At 40.4% G+C, this 17,023-nt stretch overlaps 1 protein-coding gene across 19 annotated transcripts in view; it reads left to right on the forward strand.

Moving 5' to 3' along the window:
- Positions 1–17,023, forward strand: part of SVIL (supervillin) — a 222,548-nt gene that overhangs the window by 162,592 nt on the left and 42,933 nt on the right. For 15 of the 19 annotated variants that reach the window (XM_033105614.1, XM_033105615.1, XM_033105616.1 and 12 more), the window contains 7 exons: positions 386–447; positions 741–880; positions 2,452–2,547; positions 4,175–4,418; positions 4,902–5,478; positions 6,313–6,538; positions 13,924–14,053. In XM_033105614.1, the coding sequence (XP_032961505.1) occupies positions 386–447; positions 741–880; positions 2,452–2,547; positions 4,175–4,418; positions 4,902–5,478; positions 6,313–6,538; positions 13,924–14,053 (1,475 nt within the window). The remainder of the gene's footprint in view (positions 1–385; positions 448–740; positions 881–2,451; positions 2,548–4,174; positions 4,419–4,901; positions 5,479–6,312; positions 6,539–13,923; positions 14,054–17,023) is intronic. The other 4 variants (XM_033105610.1, XM_033105612.1, XM_033105618.1 and 1 more) reach the window with 1 other exon arrangement.

The raw sequence follows: 17,023 nt of genomic DNA on the forward strand, positions 1-17,023 counted from the left end.
TTTTGAGAGTGTTAACGAATTGCAGAGGGAGCAATATTAAAACAACCGATCTGAACCAAAGAAGCAGGTTTTTCTTGTTACTGCTGCTGTTTAACTATAAACAGACATTCCTTACAAAAAAATCTATTAAATCTCAATTCGTCAAATAGTACAGTAGAAAATTACTGTTCAAACACAGTTTTGGTTGGTTAATTGAATGGAAATTAGCACCTTTTTACTGGGCAGAAGAGTGGGCTCCCCACCAGGGGAAAATATTTGCCCACTGTAATGTGTAGTACATCTATTCTTATGTTCTAAGGATTTCCGGGTCAGCCTTGGGAAACTTTTCAGAACCTTACCTACATTTTCTAATGATGTTTAGTTTTTATTTTGTGGCTTTTCACAGATGAAGAAAAGGTAGATGAACGAGCCAAGCTGAGTGTTGCTGCCAAGCGGCTGCTTTTCAGGGTAAGATGTGCTGAAATGTTTGAATAGGAACTGTCACTGTATCCATGGCTCCTGCCTGCAGCCTGCACTGGGCCCTCCGTGGCCCACCTCACTGGCCCACCTGTGGTTCTCTCCAAGTCCTTGGCTGGTGTGACCACCAGCTGACACAGCACAAGTATTCACTTCTGATAATGATGGGTGCCTCTCAGGGTGCTCCCCCAGTGGGACCTGTAGGGGAACAGAGTAGGGACATTTTGCTGTCCCAATTTCCTTTCCTCGAATTCATAAGGATTCCACATTGTTTTCGATCTCAGGAAATGGAAAAGTCATTTGACGAGAAAAATGTTCCAAAGCGACGCTCTAGAAACGCGGCCGTGGAGCAAAGGCTGCGGCGTCTGCAAGACAGATCCCACACCCAGCCCGTCACCACCGAGGAGGTGGTCATTGCAGCCACGTGAGTCTCCCTTGTGACCTCTGGGACTTGGCTGTAATGTCTTCTTCTTCTTTTTTTTTTTTTTTAAAAAAAGATTTAAAATAGGTAACACATCCCATTACAAGGTTCAGAGAGACCTTGAACCTAGAAAAACATGAAGAGGAATTTTGTTTAATTTTTTTGTCTCTGCATTTTTTAAAATCTCTTTTACAATGTGAAATTTACAATGTGAGAGTAGCTGGATTTATGTAATGGACCCCATGTACTTATCACCCAGTTTCAACAATCATCAACTCTTGCTCTATCTGTATCCCCACCCACTTCCCCTTTCCTCCTGTGTTTTTTTCAAGCAAACCCCAGATATCATTTCTCCCACCATGTTTCCCCAAAAATAAGACCTAGCTGGACAGTCAGCTCTAATGCGTCTTTTGGAGCAAAAATGAATATAAGACCCAGTGGTATAATATTATTTTATATTATGTTATAGTATAGTATAGTATAGCATAGTATAGTATAGTATAGTATATTACACTGGGTCTAATATAATGTAGTATAATATACTTTGGGGGAAACCTGGCATTAACGTTTTCTCCCATTAACATATCTCTAAAAGTGAAGGTTTCTTTTTATTTGTTTTTAAATAATCAAAAAAAATTAAAAATTAATTGGAAGCCCAATAACTTTCCAAATTATGGGAAGTAGCTTTTGAGCAGTATGTTCTAATATGTGCAGAATGGATTTCCCAAAGATTTCACTCATTCAGGGATAATTGCTTCCATCAAGTGAAAACTTTTATTAGTTTTTTTAAAAATTATTTTTGGGTTTCCTCTGGACACACACACACACACACACACACACACACACATCCTTCCTAAAAAATGGAAGTGCATCTCACTCAGGGTATTAGCCTCCCAAGAGACCTCTGTGTCACAGCCCACACCTGTGAACGTGCTGTTTGATCAGCTAGCTGCCTTCACTTCCTTCCTCATGTATTCCTAACTTTTCTGTGTATTTATGGAAGGGTACGCCTTGTACCCATTAGGAACTCTTAGAAAAGCAGTTTTCTTTTTCTTTTTTTTTAATTTTTTAAAATTATTTGAATGGTTGTTGTAGAACTTGAAGCCACTACCCATGGGAGTAAAACAGTAAATATAAGAAAAAAATTATCACCTTCGGAGGCTTGCTGAATCTACTTTGATGTGCCTATAGATTATACGAGGACACTGATTCTTTTAAAAAATAGCTCGAGCACAACATTCTAAACCACGAGCAAAATCTACTGATTTGCTGGTGGTTGATATTAGCTTTCTTTTATTTTTTTTTAAACCAGGACTTTTCTTCTAAAGATGAGATCAATCCTTTCCAAGCTCTAAAAACCTATTCTTATTCCATTTACTTTGAGTAACCTCTGTCTCATCTTTGCTAAGTGTGTCATTGCTTTTCGAGTTCTTTGGTGCTTTCCCAAAGTAATGAGCACATAATTTTGTTAAAATACTTGATTTCACGTTTCCGAATTGAAAACTATGCTTTCCTTAATGCTTCTTTTCTTTTCTCTCCTTATGAATATTCCTTCCTTGGCAATTGCTTTAAAGTGAACCTCTCCCTGCTTCGTGCTCTGTGGCCACCCACCCTGTAATGGCAAGACTTCCTAGTCCCACTGTAGCAAAGAGTGCTGTGCAACCTGCCAGGTACTGGACAGCGATAGCAGCATGCGGCCTCCAGGGCAAAGGTGCCAGATGGCAGATGCACCTTAAAATCTGGAATGTCTTTCACTTGTTTGACAAACAAGTCAGTGCCATGAGTTGTTCCAGGAATGTGTGACATTTTGTTTTGCCATAGTGAAAGACACTGATAACTTCATGTAGGCCTGCATGAGAAAACATTTCATCCACTACCTGCTTCCACGATGTATTGGAACTAGGATCCCACTAACTCACTTATCCGTTTGTTTTGTTTCTGTTTTTCATAATCATAGCCATCCCTCAGAAATGTCATTCGTCAATCTAAAATACTAGCACTTCATACAGATTAATAGAAAAATGGGAGTGAATGTTGAAATCCCGGTAGTACCCAGTTTTTTGTTTGTTTTTTGTTAAAAAAACATATATTTGTGTTAAAACAATCCTACCTGTTTCTAATGTATAGACAAAGCTGCTATATTTGAGGACTGGAATGTTAAGAATTGATAATGTCTGAACTTAGATGTTTTATTATCTTTTAACATTATGTCCTTCAGGCACGTGAATCGTCCCTTTATTTTACTGTTATGGGCTCAAACACAAAGGCTAAAAATAAGACAAAAAGAAGTAAAATGATAGTGCAGAAATAAAGCTGGCACAACATGAAAGCTGGGATCTCTCTGGGGAAGGAGATTGAGGTTCCCCTCCCAGTTCTCCACTTGACTTCAGGAAAGACACCGAGACTCCGACTCAGGGTGCTTTTATTGCCATCCTCATTATACCCTGGAACACTGACACTGTTCTGTTGTCTGGGACAACTTGTGAAGTGGTGATTAATTAGAGTCCAGGCAAAATATACTGTTCACTGCATTTGAGAATTGCATTTGCCAGTGACAGAGGGGCCTTCCTTGTCTTAAACCTTTGAGGATTCACTGTGGCCATGTCACTGGAAGCCTTCTGCTCTGCCTGGGAGCCGGGGAGACTTACCACTGCCTGAAATTTCCTTCACTTTTCAAGTTACTGGGAATTACAGATTTAAGTACCTTTAAGAAAACTGGTAGAAACCAATGAGAGAAAGTGCTAGAATGAAGGAGTGAAAGAATCTTTAAAAGTAAACCATTTGTGTTTAGCAAGTGAAAATCAAAAGTCTGTTGTAGATAATGTCAACAGAATGATTTTCTTATTTCCCAACTATTTAAAATGAAAAGAGCACCTTCTGAACCACATTGGTAATGCCTAAATATGCCGTAGGAAATACCTTAAGACTCCCTGTAGCCTTATGTATTATTGATACTAACAATACAATTTCTCTCTCTAAAATAAGGTATGTCCAACCTGACTTCAGTTCCTTAAACAGGAAATGCAATTTTTAGAGCTAATTCGGAGCTAAAAGTCTGCTCTTCGTGAAACTGATAAGGCTAGTGTCGCCAGCCTACTCTGTGTACATTGTCATGTTTGCTAAACACGACATTGTCATGTTTGCAAAAGCTAAACAAGTGCCTGCACCTGTCTTAAATGTATGTAGGCAAAAATAAGTCCTTTTCAAAATTGACACTTGGAAGAAAGTTAACGTATAAAATTAGCAGTGAGTTTCTGTCTGTTTTTATCTGTGTTACCGACTTTTTCTCCCATTCAGGTTACAGGCATCTGCTCACCAAAAGGCTTTAGCCAGAGACCAGGCAAATGAGGGCAAAGATTCTGCTGAACAAGGTGAACCTGATTCCTCCACTCTAAGCTTAGCTGAGAAGTTGGCCTTGTTTAACAAATTGTCCCAGCCAGTCTCAAAAGCTATTTCTACCCGAAACAGAATAGACATGAGACAGAGGAGAATGAATGCTCGCTATCAGACTCAGCCCGTCACGCTTGGAGAGGTGGAGCAGGTGGGTACGCTGTGATCGAATTCCAGTTTCGGGTACCTTCTTAAATTATAGGAGCACACTGTTGTCTCAGGTTGATGATGTCATTAAGGTGATCTACCTGTAAACCGTGTTACCTGTAGATAATTTGGTAATAATTTCATTCCTAAGAAAGTCACCATGCCAAGTATGTGGGGTTTTTTTTGTGTTTTTTTTTGTTTGTTTGTTTTGGTTTTTTTTTTTTTTTTTGCTTGCTTTCATAATTTGCTTGCTGCAATCGTCAGGAGTGAGTTCATTCTGGAGAGAAAAATGGGATGGACGATCTTCTTTTCACCCAAATGATTTTGATTAACGAGATACAGTGTATTACTATGTCTAGGATTGGTTTCCCACTAAGATAAGCAGTAAAACTGCTCCAAATGTACTATTGCAGTCAAACCATACACTGGGATTTATATAGACAATGTTTCTCAATCAGCTTTTTCCTTTGTCACTGTGTCCTCCCAGGTGCAAAGTGGAAAGCTCATTCCTTTCTCACCTACTGTTAACACATCTGTGTCCACCATGGCATCTACAATCACTCCAATGTACGCAGGGGATCTTCGGACAAAGCCATCTGTGGATGACAACACAAGTGCCACTGACTATAAGTTTCCTTCTTCAATAGAAAATTCGGACTCTCCAGTGAGAAGCATTCTGAAGTCCCAAGCCTGGCAGCCTTCAGCAGAGGGCAGTGGGAGCAAAGGCACGTTGAGAGAATTGGGAGAGACAGAAAGCAAGAGAGTTTCGACAGGTAGAGAGGGTGGTGTTAAAAAGTATGGGTCCTTTGAGGAAGCAGAGCCTTCCTACCCCATCCTTAACCGAGTCCAGGAAGGAGATAGCCATAAAGAACCCAAATATGCTGTTCCGCGGAAGGGAGGCCTGGAGCTAGCTAATCCTCCCATCGCCCCTCTTGGTGATGAGCTGAAGGAATTTTCCACTGCTGAAAACGCTGCAGCAGGAAACCCAGACGTGAAGGACAGGCAGCCCTTTGAAGAGAAGGTGGACATGGAGTATGTCACAAAGAGGAAGTTTTCGCTGAGAGGTAAGTTGCTACTGCTCCTAAAGTTTTAGCAACCAATGGGTCTTTAGTTTCTTGATCTTTTGCACATGTTTGCGATTTCTTTTGAACTCCATTATGAAGGCAGTGTATGACTAGTGTTGATTAAAAGTTTGGGGTGAGTTATACTCTCCCCCAGACTTCTGTTCCCCTTAATCTGATGGTGTTCAGTGGATTATCAATTTTACAGCAATAAAACTACTTGAAGTTCTTTCACACATCTTGATAAGGGTGTTGGATGACTTCGGTCACATTAACTCCTAACAGCCTTGTGAACTGCTAGCTCTGTTCGTCCCTTTTATAAGATGATGTCCCCAAATATCCAGGGCCAAGTAAGCACAGGGAAGCAGGGCTTGCACCCAGGTCTGTGGATTTCCAGGCTCTCCTACATTTCTCTTGTGCAGACTAGCAAGCTATCCTGCATGGGACTTTCCTTCTCTTCCTATATTTACATAAAATGATAGTGTGTAAGTTATAATAGTGGTTTGGCTTGCGAATGTGGCACGTTTGAAATGTGAAAGTATTGTTTTGGAGGAGTAGAAACATTCTGTAGTATGTACTTAAAGCTCACTTCCTGTGTCTTGCACACAGGAAAAGACCAATTGTCACAAAACGATGTGCTGTGCCGAGTGACCCACTGGGAAGTTTGGTTTTCTCACAGACTATAGCGTGCCACAGATTTGCATAAATCCCAGTGGATTGGGTAGCCGGCCGCATGCCCACGAATTGAACTCCGAGTGTGGGACTGTTAGGGGGTGAATAGCTGGAAGAATGTTTGCCTGGAGAAGCAAGTGCTGACGTCGCTCCTTTCCTTCCCAGCGGCAGAGTTCGGGGAGCCCACTTCTGATCAGAGCGGCACAGCTGCTGGGAAAACTGTTGATCAGACTGCAACCCCAGTGTCCTGGAAGCAGCAAGAGCCTTCAGAACAATCACAGGAGAAGTACCATAAGAACCCATGTGCAATGTTTGCTGCTGGAGAGATCAAAGCACCAGCGGTGGAGGGCGTCCTGGATTCACCCAGCAAAACCATGTCAATTAAAGAAAGGTAATCAGATTTAACGATTACAAAGGAATTCTATTAGGGAGGAACTTACAGCTTGCTTTTAGAAAAAGAGCTGAGTAATGGGCAAAGAGGTGAAACAGCGAGTTCAGCTGTATAAGGGGATGTGCTGTTATCCTAGAATTCTTTGGGGAAGGGAAAGTATTTAAATTAACTGCATTGACCCCCAGTGCCTGGCTTGGTAATGCTGAAGAGTGTAAATTCCAGACACAGACATTGGCTTGCTTTATTTGTTTTCTTTTTTGTACTGAAATCTTTTTCTAGTGATTGGGAGCAGAGACCTTGGCTCCTTCTCTTTTAGAGAACACATGGCTTCAAATTGAATGCACCCACTGCTTGTGACTATTTATCTATGTAAAGTCTATGCAGAGGGAATGAAGATAAATTCATGTTTAGGATATAAATCCTTGGGTTTGGAATCTAAGTCTTGTTTATTTTACAGAAAGTAAGATGAATGACTTTTCTGAACTACATTTAGACATTTTATGTCAGATAATAGCTATGAAAGATTACATTGGAGTACACTGTAACATCATTTCATTCGAAGGAGTGATGGAGGATTGAGAGGCTATATTAAAATGGGAAAGATACAAACAATGGGAGCTAAATATTTCAAGTTGTATTTTTCTTGTTAACCTTTAGCCACTGTTGAATTAAGCAGCAAAATATGTAATAGTGACAGGAACACCGCGTGAAGAAAGGTCTCATCGATTTCCCGGTGTGATGAGCAGAACTACTTCCATCAGTTCCTGCGGTTCTGCCAACCTGAACTCTTCCTGAGCACCTCCACTATTCGGAAATCTGCTTGCTCTGTCAGACTCTGGCCACTCTTATTCTTGTAGTTAGATTTCAGTCTACCTAAGACGATATATCAAACCACGATGAAAATTCTTCGTCCTGTTTTTCAAACCGAGTGTTTGAACCATATTCAAAAAATATTAACTAGGTGGAGCCTTTTTCAACTAATGAATTGTTAGGTTGCTAAATCTTACTTACTTTCACCTTTATTATTCAAAATTCACAATATATTAAACGTACCAGACAGAAGAGGCATAGGTGAAAGGCTAAGGGAATAAGCTAAATAAGAGAAATGGTGTCTTGAATCAGGAAAGCTGTTTGGTCTAGTCTGGCCTGAAGTCCTCCTCCGTGGAAACCTGACTCAAAAACAGTTGCAGCCTAGATATCCAACTATCGATAACCTGTTGGGTGAGAAGGAAGAGATACCATTTAAGGAAATTAATGAGAAATATCACTAAAACACAAGTTCTGATATTTTATATATCAGAAAATATTTCTGGGGTAAAATCCAATGGAAAATGCTAGTATACCCATTCTTTCAAAGATACTTAAAGGAGATTCCCTGTCTTTGGATATAATCTATTTGTTGGGACTTAGGACTTTGGGTCAAGTTTTGTGTCTAGCCACGGTGCAATATTTATTGATTTATTTGACTGTTTTAGTAAATTTCAGTGTATCTGTATCTTTCAGAAAGCAGTTTTAATCCTACTGTAAAATTCTCGTTTTGGAAAATGTGAGACGCTATAAAGGTGCAGCTTCTTAACCCAGACTTTGTGGACATCTGAGGAGTTCCAGGATGACTGTTGGGTTTCTGGGAACTCCTGGAAGTGTGTTCAAAGTCAGCTGTGTGCACGTGCACCTCTGGCTAGTGGGAGACCGAACTTCTCACGGTCTCCAAGAGGACCCCAAACTGTTCAGAACCATGATAGTAAGGAATGCTTGTTAAATATTCAGCTATTCGTGTAATTGTTAAAATATACAGGCATGCCTGAGATATGTTGAGGGTTGGGTTCCAGACCACGGCAATAAAGTATCGTAATAAAGTGAGTATCAAGGTGAAGCAAGTTGTAATCTTTTTGCTGTTGAAGGGTCTTGCCTTCAATTTGTAAAAAGTGCAACATCTGTGAAGTTCGGTAAAGCAAAGCACAATAAAACAAGGTGTGCCTCTGTGTTTACAAAAGGATGAGGGGCATTTTATTCAGCAGCTAGGTTTATAAAACATACCAAATATATTGCCAGTGATCTCCCCTTCCCCCTTATCTTGATGGTACTTTTATTGGTACTTTGCTGAAATCACAAAAGTACATCTCTTTGCAATCTGTCTGTGATAGCTTTTCCGTAAGTAGGGTTTATAATCCCTCTCTGCTGTTAAAATGAGATAATGCGGCCTGACTTATTTAAAATAAGAATGCTATTCCTATGTTTATTTGGGCTTTACTTTTCTTTTTTGAGGTGGTGTATAAAATAGAACTTTTGAACCTTATCCTAAGTTCTTCTGATCTCCTCATTTTACCAAAAGAGAGGTTTAGTCCAGTGGGAGTGAGGGTCACGTGGGGAAAAGAACTGAGAGCCGGGGCCGGTCTCCACCTGTCCCATCTCAGTCCTCATCTCTGCTTTTAGAATATGTCTGATGCTCAAGGACACGCATCGAAAAGTTCCTTTTGTTTTGTTTTTCATCTTTTCTGACTTCTAGAATGTCAAGTTGGAACACTAGCGAGTGTAACACCTAAATAAAAATCTGCTTTTTTCACTGGATTGATACAAATCACTGTTTCATAACTATCTAAATGATTGAGGTATAAATTGTTCCTGTTTGGGGACTTCTTTGAAAAGCAAATAATCTTTATGATATCTAGGGAGAAAACCTTTGATGCCCCTTTAAAAGTACATGAGGCTTTTAGAAATCTTATTTCCACAATTACTGGAACAACCAAATCTGAGCTTTCATATTTGGGGGAGAAGATTATTTCAAAAGGCAAAGGAGCCATTCCTTCACTTTGGGAAATGGGTAGAATGTCAGGATTAATTGAAGGATGTTGAAGAACCCACCTCATGCCTCCCCACAGCCTGCAGATTCCTGCCTTACAGGGGCCAGCTCGGGTCACCCTATGTCCGCTCCATCCACCCTTCTGCTCTCCACCCAGCCAAAGGCTATCTATATCCATGCTTTCCCAACAGACTGCAGGTTCCTACCTAGTAGCTGGGAGATTTCAGCCACTAGAGGGACCCAGATTTATATAAGAATTAGAGATAGAGATGTCATTCCCCTTTGACCTTCCTTTTCGGAGTTTCGATTTGTCCTCATTTAAAAGACATAATTAGTTCATTCCTCCAGCCTGCAAACTATCCAAGGCTTAAATCTGATATAAATACTAATCAGTGCTTTTCAGCCCTTTCTGAAATCTGTGTGGTACCAGTGATTTTCTGAAATACAGGGACATTTTTAAAGGGGAAGGAAAAAAGTACAGAAGATTAGGGGCCCGTGGTTTGCCTGTCCCATATGTGACCCAGACCTGACTGCTGTGAGCCTATTGAACTAGTTTTCATCAGGCAGGTCTGTTAGATCAGTGCCTCTGAAACAGCCATCCCAGGCCAGTATTCCTTGCTGAAAAAGTGTGGGCTGTGGCAAGAGGGGTGGACATTTTCCTGGGCGGCCTGGCAAGCACACATGGTGGCGCTGGCCAGGCCTTGGGGTTAATAGGCGAGCACAGTGCCACTCACTGGTGTCTCAGCCTCAGACTAAGCAGATGTCCAGGCTCTCAACATCACAGCCCTACAAATAGCACTTGGACTTGGCAGATGTTAAAAGCGCTGACAGTTGTTTGAATTGCATAGGCAGTAATTTATGTCATGTGTAGGACCAGACGTTTCACTCCTCGGCCCTCGGCAGTGCACGGCGGTCTGCGGTGAGTCAGGAGGGTCGTGAGATTGCAGGAGGAGAGAACGCATTTGGAAAGGCCTTTTACCCTCCACAGCTTGTTGAACACCAAGTAGGAAATCTAAAGGGACAGGAATAATACATTAAAGTTTCAGTGCGTGTTATTCTTTAGTTATCCATCATTTGCACTCTGTAGGTAGGGTTGGGTCCAAGTACCATGTGGGCTCAATTGAAGCACAGTTTCTTCCATATTATTTTGGTTACTCTGTAGTCTTTGGAAGTCCCTGATAATGACCCTGCCCACACATCCAGAAGCAAGATTTCAGTCTCTTGGAATGGAGGGATTCTTTGACGGGCATTCAGGGGGATGGGGGAGGAACATCATAATAAAGCAGAATACTATGCTGTTCCTGAACCCTTAGGGCAAAATGTGTCGGGTCAGCTAATGCACTAATGTAGTAAAACAAGCCTGGGTTGGAGGCAGGACATGCCTGGGTTGGAACCACATCTCCTGCCTCACTAACACACAGTGTGACCACAGTCAACTAAATCCTTGGCCTGTGTGTGCCTTGTTCCTTGTCTGTCAGATTGGAAATAACAATATTTAGTTTGTTGACTAGGTTGCTGTGCAGATCTGCAGAGTATATGGGAGACTCTAAAGTGATCAAAGATTCCACAACTTGTTTTTTTCTAAGTCAGTTTTTCATTCTCCAAGTCAGTCACCAGGAGTAAATGATTATTTAGATAATGCTGTCATTGCTCCAAACATTTGGGAGCTTCTTTTTGAGAAGGTCCTCTAAGACTTTTTAGGGCGTTATTCTAATAAACCCAACACATAAGGCTGAATTTTTTATTTTTTTTATTCACTCAAATTATTTGGAATCCAATCTGATTAAAAAGGTAGCTGGCTAACATGCATAACTACTGGTCCATGTGAAAGGCGAAGAGACAGAGCTGGTTCTAAGACTGGTTTGCAAGGGAAATAACAGTGAGATGACTGTTTATCACCAAGAGATGATGAATTAGAAGGACCTCTTCATTTAGGGATAAAAGTACTAGCATGCTTATTTTTTGAAAATTTCATTTATAGGTACTTTGAAACCTTTGAAAGCTCTACTACTGTGGCGTGCAAATACTAATTGTATCTTTTAATGATTTAATTTTGTTAGATTTGTTTTTATTATCAAAATAAAGATGACTCATTCAGAATAATTGGAGAAAAGATAAATCTTAGTCATATAGACTGAAATTCAGATGAAAACGTTTTTTAAAAATTTAGAATTTGTTTTCAAGTTCATGATCTAGCCCTTATAGAATGTAGAGTACTGTCAAACATCACAGATTATAGAATTTAGGGCTAAATGGATCCTTGAGCCAAACAAGGCCTGTCTTAGTAAGATTCTGACTCCACTTTCCAATGTGTGGGGTTTTTTCCATAACTAAGCAATTCTGACGCCAGTTGGGTGTCCTACAATTTAACTCAATTCTAACACTGTCTACCTGGTGACAGCATCAGAGCCTACGGCTTAAAGACTCAGTCCTACAAAACTGCCTCCCGCCCCCACTTCAGATGCCAGTCGAAAGTCCACCCCTTACTTCTGACCAACTGGCTATAAATCAGGGGTTCCAACAACCCTCTCCTTGGGTTCAGTTAATTTGCTAGAGTGGCTCTGAAAACTCAGAAAAGCATTTTACTTACTAGATCACTGGTTTATCGTAAAAGGAACAGTGTACGTCAGAAGGAGCACAGAGCTTCCATACCCTCTCCAAGTGGATCACTCTCCCGAAGTCTCCATGTCCCACCAACCTGAGAGCTCTCTGAACCCTGCCCTTTTGGGCTTTTATAGAGGCTTCATTATACATGATTGAGTTCAATTGCCAATGACAAATGATTTAATGACCAATGATTTAATCAATCTCCAGCCGCTTTCTCCTTCCGAGAGGTCAGTGTGTGGATCTGAAAGCTCCAGCCCACTAGTCACATGTTTGGTTTTCCTGGCACCAGCCCCCATCCTTAGGTGCTTCCCAAAAGTCACTGTATTAATATAATAAAAGACACTTTTATGGCTCTCATCACTTAGGAAATTCCAGGAGTTTTACGATTTTGTGCCAGAAATAGGGACAAAGATCAATAATATATTGCTTATTGAAATCACAGTATCACAGATAGATGAGGCGACATTATACCTATTTTATAGAATGGTCATTTGAGGTCCTATCTGCTATCTCATAGCAGAAGGGGAAAGGAAGGCAAAAGGTGTGTGTGGGGGGAACAGAGGGATGAGGGGAAGGAAGGGAAGAGAAGGAATAGAAAGATATTAGGGAGAGGATTGGTCCAGAGCCAGAAGCTCCTGCCCCATTTAGGGGGTTCTTTTCTTCATGGCTTACTTTTCATTTGACTGAATGGACAAGTACACGGTGTAATTATGTATGTATTTGTAGATATAAATGGATTCTTGTTTAAGTACTGTAAATTTGTTTTTATTTTCTTCACAAAAGTTTATCATGGAGTATCATATTATCTCATCCCATCTCCAGTTCAAATATTTCGTAGAATCAGGAAACTTAGTCAAAGGGCCCTTGGGCACCATCCAGTCCAGTTCCTAATATGACGAAGGAATAAGGAAAGGAAACAGGCTACTTGACAGGAGTTAACAGCCAAACTAGAGCTGATGTGCGGCTTAAAAATACACTGTTTATGGACATGCATTAATAACATTTAAAAGACCAGGCCCATCAGGCTCAGCAAAAAGGCAATGGTCTAATAATTTTTCCCCCAATTTTTAAATTATTTGAGCATCAGTTCAAATGAATTTAATGATCACCACTATTTTGCCTTTTATCTTTACCTTGTTTATCCAATTTAAATGCCTAAGACTTCTTCATTCATTATAATAGATAGCTGAAACAGCCTCATGTTCACGAAAATAACCTTTCACAGATTGTAACATCCAAGCAGCTTTATATCAAGTCACACCACAGTTGAACTAAAGTAGGTTAGGTGAAAATGTCAGTTAATTAGATTCTTTTTTTGTATATAGCTTTCCCCTGAGGAAAGTTGGAGTGATCATTTTTAAAATGGGTTTGTAGAGAAGAGTTTCTGTATTAAGACAATAGATTAGAAAAACCAAGTTCATTTGGAAGAAAAGAACAGGGCTAGAATGCAGGAAGAGAAATCACCTTAAACATCATCTTTTACCTGTAATGGAAAGGTATGATATTAAGAGATGGTCATTGTTTCATAGCTTTAAGTTTTTAAATCCACTTCTGCTTTATTTTCTGCAAATAAAGTTATTATCCAGCCTTAGTCATTAAATGTTATTTCATCAAGCGACCAGAAGGGGTAACTAGCTGACATTGTTTTTCTCTGGGGACCGGCTACTTTTTATCTGCATGTTCTCAGCCCAAGGACAAGGGAAAATCACAGCTCTTCCTTTGGTGGAATGATAATGCATCTTTTATCTGACAAGTCAGATTTCAGCTTTGCATTTCAATCAGCTTTAAAATCTTTGGGACTTCTATATTATTTTCCCAGACATACATACTTTCTTTAGAATAAATGAAATTCAAAAAGAATAAATTTAGGTTCCTCTGGTCATTTAGTGGACAAAGACTTCTAATTTACCTAAATTACGGTTCTATTACAAGTAAGAGTTTGGTACTGAACTCTCTGGTTTGTATGTTTTCCCCTTAGATTAGCACTGTTGAAGAAGAGTGGAGAGGAAGATTGGAAAAACAGACTTACCAGAAAGCAGGAGTATGGCAAAGCGTCTGTCACGAGCAGCCTGCCTGTACAAGAAGTGGAACAGTCACTCAAGAAGAAGGTAATGTTTTCCATGTTAGGAAAAAGCATTTGAACTAACATCACGCTTGGAAGTGCATCAAATAGTCAAGCATGCGTAACTTCACTAATCACTACTCTGTGGAGCCTTAGCACTTTCTTGCCGTTTGTGTACACATTTAACATCTGTCTCACAGCAGCTTACATCGATCAAAAGGTAAAAATCTGGACATGTTCTATAACTGGCAACAGTACCACCTACATCAATATCAGCAAGCAAGTTCCTAAATTTTGAAGTGTGTACTTTTACTTAGGTTTAAAACCTTCTTAAATGAAGTCTGATTTTACAATTTATTAAAGCCTTTATAATGAGAACCGTTAAATGACCTAACAGTTTATAAAGTTGCATATAAAGGATGGACTTAAATGTCCTTTGGTGATGTTTCACAATGAGCAGGTATGCTTTTTATTGAGAATACACAGGAAAATATGTTACAAGTTTACGTAAAATTTAGCAACACATTATCAATACTGGCAAGGATTTCATATGCAAAAGTATTGATGAGTTGTTCAACTACTAATGTAATGATGACCAGCTTTTGACTAGTTAGTGCACACTTTCAAAGCAGATGGTGACTTTCCTGCTGCTTGGCCCTTTGCAAATGTACTTGCTGGCTGGAAGCAAGGCGTACCTGTGACACATCCACTAGACAACTTTCGGGACCAGAAGTCTTCAAACGGAAAAGAAAAAAAAAACAAACAAAAAACTTTCTGCCAGATGATCACCTGGACCCCTGCTAGTTCTAAAACGAGCATTTGTGAAAGAGAGAAATTATGAATGTGACCTTGATGCTTTAAGAAACTTATGTAAAAAGGAAGTGTGCACATAGAGCTGTGAGGTGGGCATTCTGACACCATTTTACCTAGTAAAATGTTCTGTGTCTCCTAGGTTGCATTGGAACAGCAATTTGAATTCTCTCTTTTGAGACATACATGATAGTAAAGATAGTGACTAAAAAGCATTTAATTCTCAGCCATTAGTAAATTTCTCAAGTATAATAACCTATGAGTTTTGGATTTGTATATGTGTGAAATTTGGATTGTAAGGCTGAGATCCTGAAGTGAAAACAAACTGGGTCCCTCAAATAATTTATCCCCAATGCCCACAAACATTGTTTAAAAAGGTCTTAAAATCATTGGTTCAAAAATAACTTTAACATTTACCTCTTGTTGATCATTTTGGAAGATGCAAAAAAGCCTTAGGAGCTGGCAATCCCATGTGGCCAGGTGAAAATTAAAATAAAGCTTCAAAGCACAAAGTTAGGTAGATTCCTCATGAATAGTGGAATGAGATAAGTGCTGTACCTGCTGCTTAGAAGAGAGAGGTCACCTGAGGCTGTGAAAACCAGAGGCTGTAAGTACAGGATGAGATCTGAACTGCCGGAACACTTGGCTAAGGTTTTTAGAAGGCAAGAAATGTAAGAAGGTGACTGCACTTGTCCCTGGGATGGAAACTCCAGTCAGCGGAAGCAGTGGAGCTCTAAGTGCGACCAGGTCTTGAGTATGAAATGATGTCTCCGGGCTAATGGAAGCTGCAGATTCTGCAGCAGTAGTGAACTCACCCTTCTACTCCTCGGTGACCTAGTTCACTTTGGCCTGAGACAATCAGCTCTTTGAAGTTAAAATAAGCCTACCTATTTTAGGCTTGTGTAGCAGACATTGGGGCATCTCAAGTTCTGTTGAGGTCAAGTGGTTTTCGCGTGGCCTCAGATAAGCCCTTGGCTTGATTTCTTTCCAAGGGCCAGCAACATATTTCAGTTACACCTTCACTGTGCTCAGATGTGAGGTGCCTTAAACCTGATCTGTCTTAAGACGGTCCCGAAACAGTTGAGAAGGGCTTCAGAAATCACCACTGCTCGCTGGGTGTCTGAGTGCTGCCCTGGAGAGAGAAGGACAGTCATGACATGGGATGCGTGCAGATAGGATCTTGCCGCATGGACTCTGTCTAGACTTACTGATGGAGAGCTGCTCAGGAGCAAACACCAGAACCTTCCGTCTTTTCCACCATGGTGGAAAGGAGCTGGTTTTACAGTCAGATCGTCACTTCCTGCACACTTTCTGAATTCATCAAACAGTGTCTATCTGTGGTTACCAAACATTTTACAGTTGGTCCTTCTCAAGCTTTTGTGTGTGGTAAGCCCAGTCCCACGAGTTGCAGCCTGTGGGAATACAGAGGAGGCAGGAAGTAGGGAGGGGACTCTGTGAGTCACTTCCATTGCCCCTGTGACACTCCTTGCTGGCCAATAAAAATATAACATGAGCCACATAAGTAATTTTAGGTTGTCTAGTAACCACATTAAAAATGTAAACATTGCCTTGGAAATCTATAACTGTACTGTTTCTGTCAAAGGGTTTGTCCCCAAACAAAACAAATTTGTAGCGCCCTAATCAGCATCTCATTGGGGGTCCTATGGTAAGAAAATATTCTTTTGGCCCATGAAGAGATTTGGGGAACTAAGTTAGAGTTTTATTTTCCCTACTACAAGATCAGTCATGCCTCGGACAGTATGTAACTTAACAGCAGTGCCTTGCTTTCCAAATGTATCCCTAATATCAAGATTGACGAATTGGGACCTAAAAGCAATAATCATTCATCTAGTTGACTCTGTGACAAATGGTTTGGGTTCTTTTTCTCTCCTCTCTTTTTTTCTCTCCCTTGCCACCCTTCTTTTCTTCTCTTTCTTCTGTTCTTGGCTTCGACTAGGGCCGTGCTAACCTGACTTAAACATTTTTGCTTTTGTAGCATACATAATTCGTTCTAAAGACGGTACAGCCATTTGGTTTGTAGATTTGGCCTGGTCCACACCGTGTGGAATGTGTGTCTTTGAGCACGATCTGTGGACAGTTTCCTACAGAGTAACTCATTCCATCAAAAGAGTGAGAGAAATGAAATGAAGCGAAGTTTTAAAGACGTGATTTGGCAGGGGTCTCTTTGTCACAACTAAGTTGCAGT

Source organism: Rhinolophus ferrumequinum, chromosome 5 (genome assembly GCF_004115265.2).
Source record: "Rhinolophus ferrumequinum isolate MPI-CBG mRhiFer1 chromosome 5, mRhiFer1_v1.p, whole genome shotgun sequence".
NCBI lineage: Eukaryota > Metazoa > Chordata > Mammalia > Chiroptera > Rhinolophidae > Rhinolophus > Rhinolophus ferrumequinum.